This window comes from Lycorma delicatula, chromosome 9 (genome assembly GCF_047948215.1).
Source record: "Lycorma delicatula isolate Av1 chromosome 9, ASM4794821v1, whole genome shotgun sequence".
NCBI classification, from domain to species: domain Eukaryota; kingdom Metazoa; phylum Arthropoda; class Insecta; order Hemiptera; family Fulgoridae; genus Lycorma; species Lycorma delicatula.
In genome coordinates, this window is record NC_134463.1 from 22,131,515 (window position 1) to 22,138,087 (window position 6,573).

General features: G+C 24.9%; 1 protein-coding gene across 4 annotated transcripts in view; it reads left to right on the forward strand.

The window, feature by feature from the left end:
• Window positions 1-6,363, forward strand: part of wake (ankyrin repeat and fibronectin type III domain containing protein wide awake) — a 302,255-nt gene extending 295,892 nt beyond the window's left edge. For all 4 annotated transcript variants that reach the window (XM_075374448.1, XM_075374446.1, XM_075374450.1 and 1 more), the window contains one exon: window positions 301-6,363. In XM_075374448.1, the coding sequence (XP_075230563.1) occupies window positions 301-636 (336 nt within the window). In that variant the 3' untranslated portion in view covers window positions 637-6,363. The remainder of the gene's footprint in view (window positions 1-300) is intronic.
• The last annotated feature ends 210 nt before the right edge of the window (window positions 6,364-6,573 follow it).

Genomic DNA, 6,573 nt, shown 5'->3' on the forward strand with positions numbered 1-6,573 from the left:
GTGTAATCTGTCCTTAAGCTGCAGGGCTCTCATCTGAATAAGTTAATGACACCAAGGGGATTAAACAATTATGTTACGGGACAACTATGTTTATAGGATTAAAGAGAATGGCCTTGCTGCTGAGATCCATTGGGTAAAATTTGATTATACTAAATTCTAAATATTATAATCTGTAACCTGCATACATTTAATTTAATTAACAAACTTTCTGAAGTATATTTTTTATGCCTTTTTTATAGTTGTATTGTGGTTTATTTACAATTGAAAAATAATAATTGTATTAATAATTTATATTCATAGGTATATGCAGCATATGAAACAGGACTGGGCTCGGGCACAAGCTTAAAATTACATGTTAGTCCCCGAACATCAGCTCGTGAAGTTGTCGATCTAGTTGTTAAACAATTAAATATGGCTGTTGTGCTTAAAGGTAAAGATGGACCAATTTATGCAGCCGATCAGTTGGCCAATTTTTGTTTAGTTGCAGTTATTGGAGCACGTGAAAGATGTTTACGTGATGATTTTAAACCTCTCCAATTACAAAATCCTTGGAAAAAAGGTCGTTTATATGTCCGTCAAAAACATGATGTTTTGGCTGCTTTAGAACATAGTTCTAGACATTCTGCATTACTCTAGTCTGTAATAATTTAATTGTAATCATGATGTATTATGATATTTTGCATATAAATAAGTCAAAGTTTATTAGATTCGGTGCTCTTAATGTTAGAGGTTAGCCTAGATTTGGTTATCCTAGAAATTTTTAAAGCCTCCTTCATGTATAATAATTTTAGGTTAAATGCAAGACTACATTGATTACTTTGTTAATATATGCACAAGTTAATTATACTCACTTCAAGTAGATTGTACAAATTATGTTTATAATATTTACTGTAATTAAATTCATCCAGTTGAAAACAAAAAAGGTTTAAAAATACATATGTTAATTGTTTATGTACCTGTTACATTCTGATTAACCATTCTATTCTTGTGAATTAATTATATTTTTGTGACAGAGTTCTACTTATTAATACTACAGTGGATTTTGTTAATAATTAACTTTACTTTTTGCAACATGTTTTGATACATCTAAAATAGTTTTTGTGCAAAATGATTTTTTTTTCTTTCATCCTTAAACAGATTCATAAAGTTATGGATTTCTGTATATTGTTATTATATATTACATTTTAATTATATATTACATTGCATATGATAAATGTTTTATAATATTTTTATCTTCCGTTAGTCTACAAATAATGTTTTAAGTTATACTCAACACTATCTGTTTGGGTAGCACAGAGCTTAAAAATTGCCTTTCCATGTGGAAAGTTGGCAAAACCAAAGCTTAGCTTTACTAGTTAAATTTTAATGTTACTGGTTCTATCTCTCAACTACCATTTTGTTTTTGGGTTCTAATTAATGTTACATCTTGTCCCTGTAATTCTAGGTTATAACTCATCTATCTTAACTCTTATTGCTATAGGAACACAAGATATACTTATAGGTCCTAATCAAATAAAGACATAATAAATATTCTGGAATACTTATGGATAATAATACAGATCACTCAGTAGTCCAGGAATCTATTTAATGTATTTTATCATATCCATTGAGTTATTAAGAAATTCACTTTTAAATATTAAGAGATTGAATATTTAAAAAGTATAGGAGGTAAAAAAAAGGAAAAATTCATTAATGTATATGATAAAATCTGATTTAACTTTTGAATAAAACCAAATGTAAAAATAAAATAACTCGCTTTTTAAATATTATTACATGCTTTCAAAAAATATTTTTGGAGTTATAATATAGCTCCATTGTTAGTGTTCAAACACTTAAGTGACAAAAAGCATGTTTCATTTCCTTTTTGTTTTTAAATTTTGTTTTCTTAATTTTTTTTATAACTACTTCTAATAAATTAAAAAAGATATTTTTCACAAAAAAAATTATTTATATTACACTTGACAATCCGATCTTATATGTATATTTGCATTTATGTACGTTTGTGATATTGTAAATACAAAGTAGTTAATCAATTTTTTTCAGTAAAAAATCATACTTTTCATGTGAAGCCTGGAAATGGCATTAAGAACATGGCAATAAATAAAAAGTAATATTTTCAAAATTTTAATCGAACCACACATACCAAATGAGTTATCAAATAAAAAACTACATGTGCACTAGAATTCAAAAAAGGAATACTTCTTCCTAATAGAATTTGTGAATGTACCTAAGCAAAATACAAAGAAGGAATTATGATACCTTGTGAATTAATTTTTCATTTCTCAATGAATAACACACATTTGGAGGTACATCAGTTCTTTTATATTTACATGTATATATATTTTTTTTCTAATTACATTTATATTGTAAAATTAAAATTAATTTTCAATCTAAAAAAAATTATTTGTAAATTCTTTCATATATTGAATTATATCATTAGTAATATTTATCAGTTGTGGAACCAGCATCAAATCTGATCTTTGGAGGTATCTCCAGAAGCATGTTTTTCATAGAAAACAAAAAAATAAATCAGTAAGCTAAAAATATTTTATAGCTTAAGTTGTAAATTAAATTCATTAATTTAATAAAACTATTAAATAATGTATAAATCAAAGCCTAAAAATGCATTCTATGTTTTTTAATGTTTTTATTAAATGTTCTATTTTTTAATTATTTAAAATTTTATAATAGTTTGTTTTATATAATCAACTTGATTACCTTAGTTCTATTCATATGACAAGATCTATCTTTTTGAAATATATCTAATGTTTTATAAGAGTAGAAGAAATTTTAATTGAACATTATTTTGTTTCATTCTTTATAATCACTACCTTTGATCTATCTTTAGTTCAAAGTGGTTCTAAAAATTTTTCTACCTATAATTTTACTTTTCTGTTTTTAAATAGGGCCTTATATAATTTACAATCATTTATGAGCTGTGTGGGCAAGACTAACAATTAGTAACATCATTAAAATACTTAAGATTTGGAGATTCAGTTTTTTTTTCATCTTGTTTAACCTCTAGGACTACCGTTAGGTATTGCTTCAGAGGATGAGATGAATGATTTGTAGCGTGTGTGAAAACTGCCATGCCTGATCAGGATCAGGCCTCCAGATGAAAGGGCAAGATTTTAACACTCGCACCATGGAGGCCAGCTTGGAAGTCCAATTTACCTGATATTAATCTCACCCATTAAGCAAATTGTGCAGCAGCCATACAGGAAAAATAGTTCCTGGATATTCTAATTTGTTCCTCAGATCTGTGCGTCTAAGCATAGAGAATATAATAATCAGACATGTACTCATAAAACTAATATCAGGAGAAAAAGAGATTAAAGATAAAATAAAAGATGGATGGTGAGAAGACGTGATACATCCATCAGGGTAATATAGATAAGTTTTGCCCAGTATCCTTTATTACAACTTACCAGCTTAATTTGTTTAATTCTGATTATCTACGAATTATGAGTGGAATAGTATTAAAAATTAATAATTACTAGGAAACATCAGTTGTCTCTCTGTCTTGCAATTTTGTAGTAAAGAATGTTACTTTACCTATTGCACTATGCAAACTATGATATATGATGTCATAAACATGATGGTTAAAATAGAATGTGACAGTATTTTATGTTATAAAATATGTAAATAAATAATTAAAATAATTGCGTCTATATTATTACTAATTTATGATACTCCCTTACAACCTGAAGGTTCATGGAGTAGCAATCTGGAAAATAGACTTACATGAAATAAGAATGAAATGCCAACAGCTGATATCATACTTAATGAACCAGTTCCCACAGATCATTCAAGTTAAATAATGATGAGAGCAGTTTTCCTTTGAATGGGTTACTGCATGCAGTCAGAATTTTGTGCTGGACAATCTTACAGAAGTCTAGGCTAAAAATCAGCCAGAATATTAACCACTGGTTCCCCTCTCCTAATTTTTCTAAATTATGTTAACTGACAGTTAAAATGAATTTAATAAAAATCGTTGAAAAGTTTCTTATATGTAAATTATGAATCAAAAGTTATAGAAGTTATAATCATGTTTAAGAAAATAATAAAAGATCATCCATATTTTAAAGTAAAATTTATTTTCTATAACTTCAATAATATTTTGTTATTAAGAAATTATATTTTTTTATTAAAATACATATATAAAATAAATATTATTTATACTACATATTTTTTTTAAATTCTGTTATAAATAAATCATTTTAAAAGTGTACAATTTTAACTACTACGTTAGACTTATCACTGTTAGACTGAAATTAGTGATTTTAATCTGTGCAAATAGAAATATTATATAAAGAATACATGTAGTTTATTCAATTCATATTATGGATAAAGTAAAGAAACTGACATTTTTAGGATTATTGGTTATTTGCAGGTTTATTAAATAATTTGTTTAAAAGAACAACATTTAAATTTTCACTTCAACCTACTATTCTGTAACCTCCTTAACATCATTAGAATTAACTTTATTTTTAAATTAGATGGTTTTTTCTCCATAAACACTAAGTACATTTCTCCAGTACTGTTTGGGGGATTTTGTAGCACCTGGAAGCAGCTTTGAGTGATCACTCATTTTCAAGCCAATTGTCATATGTATACCAAATTCATTTTTTACTTTTATATCATTTAATTTTTTTTAATACTAGTTGTGAAGAAAAGAACCTAGAACTGGGTATTAAAATTATTAATTTAAAGACCAAGACCTTGATGTCTCAAACTAAAAATTTAAAAAAATCTAGAATGAAAATTTAAACTAAACCTTTAATTTTTAAATTTAGTCATTTTGGAAAACTTTTAAAAGAAAAAAAATCTTCTATTTTTAAAAGAGCTCAAACCTATGAGTAAAATTTTCATTAAGTTGAGATATGACCTTTTGATCCTGTCTACCTCCCCATCTCTCTGAGTTCTGTGATTCCAAGTTTTAGTAACATAATGCCCTATAGATACATAGAAATCATCATGCCAGATTAGAAGACTTTTTCCAGCTAATCAAAAGTTATTAACCCAGATAAACAATCACACATGTATGAAACTAAGATATGCCTCTCCTCCTTCTTTAATTTTATAAAATTGAACATGATTTTGAATATATTTTAAATAGGAAAGTGAACTGAACTGTCTGATGAAAAAGTGCCACATCCTTGCCAGGATTGAACTTGAGATCATCTGATCTAATTGAACCTAATTGTAATAAGAAAAATAAATATATATGTATAATAAGTTACTTAAATTTACCTCATTAACTGTAATTTGTTTTTCTTTATCTTTATCCAAAAGTTTTTGGTAGATATCATAAAACTATTATTATGTCACAGAATTTAGCTTAACCAGTTTTTGGCTTTATCTATAATATGTTTATATTTTGTATACATAAAATATATTATTTATTTACTTGCATTAAAAAAAAATAATTAGGTTTAAAATAATTAATTAATTTATTGTATATAATATATAAGTATACATATTAATAACTATGGAATAGATTTAATTAATGTTTTAATTATTTTAAATAAAATGTGTTTTATAGTTGTAATTATTATTATTATCGCTATTATATTATTAAAATTATCAAAAAAAAAAGTGAATTAAATGTTATTTTGTACAGTGTTATACATAAATATAAATATTTTAGGTTACATTAGCATTATATATAAATATATTATATAACTGTTATATTATATAGTTTAATATTATATGACTATGGATCTGTGACACCAATCATTTAAAATTTAATTTAGTTTTTAGAATCATAATTGTTTAGACTTATTATAAATAGTTATATTATTATTGTTACATGTATGTGGAATAATTATCATTATTTTAGATGGATATTGCTGTTTGTAGAACATAGAACATTTGATGCCTTTTTTATGTAGAATAATTTCATTTCATGATAGTTTTTTTTTTGCTTTTTTAATTAAAATTAAAATTATTTATATTTTTGTGCTATATTATTTTCTTGCAATGAATTATTATGATGCCAATATATTGTACAGTGAGGAATAGGGAATTCATATATATAATAAATAATTTAAGTTCTCACTGTTAACGATGAACATACTATAGATGTGTGTTTTTCTTTGATCACTAAAATTTAGTGCTCATATTAATAATTCTTTTTTTAGATATATGTTTATTAAAGAGATAGTAATGAATAATTAATGTTCGCTCATAATATTACCAGTAAATAAATGTTAATTAAAAATATAATGTATGACTAAAACAAAAATTTATTTTTAAAATCCTGTTGTTTTTATAGAAAACAACCGATTTGATTATATTAGTTAAATTTTTAAGTTGCTATAAAAAATGATTTAAAATTTTTTTGTTGAAATAAAGTCCTATTCAGTATGATTGTAATTTTTTTACTAAGAACACCTCATAAAACTGTACACTTTTGACATTAATTGTAAAAAACTTGACTTTTGTATCAAATTTGAAATATTCTCTGTTAAGTTTTTTAATTTAAAAAAATAATAATTAGATAGATTTAATACATTTTTAGTCATAACTAAGGAAAAATCTAAAAGTTCAACTACGAACCTTTATCTTTAC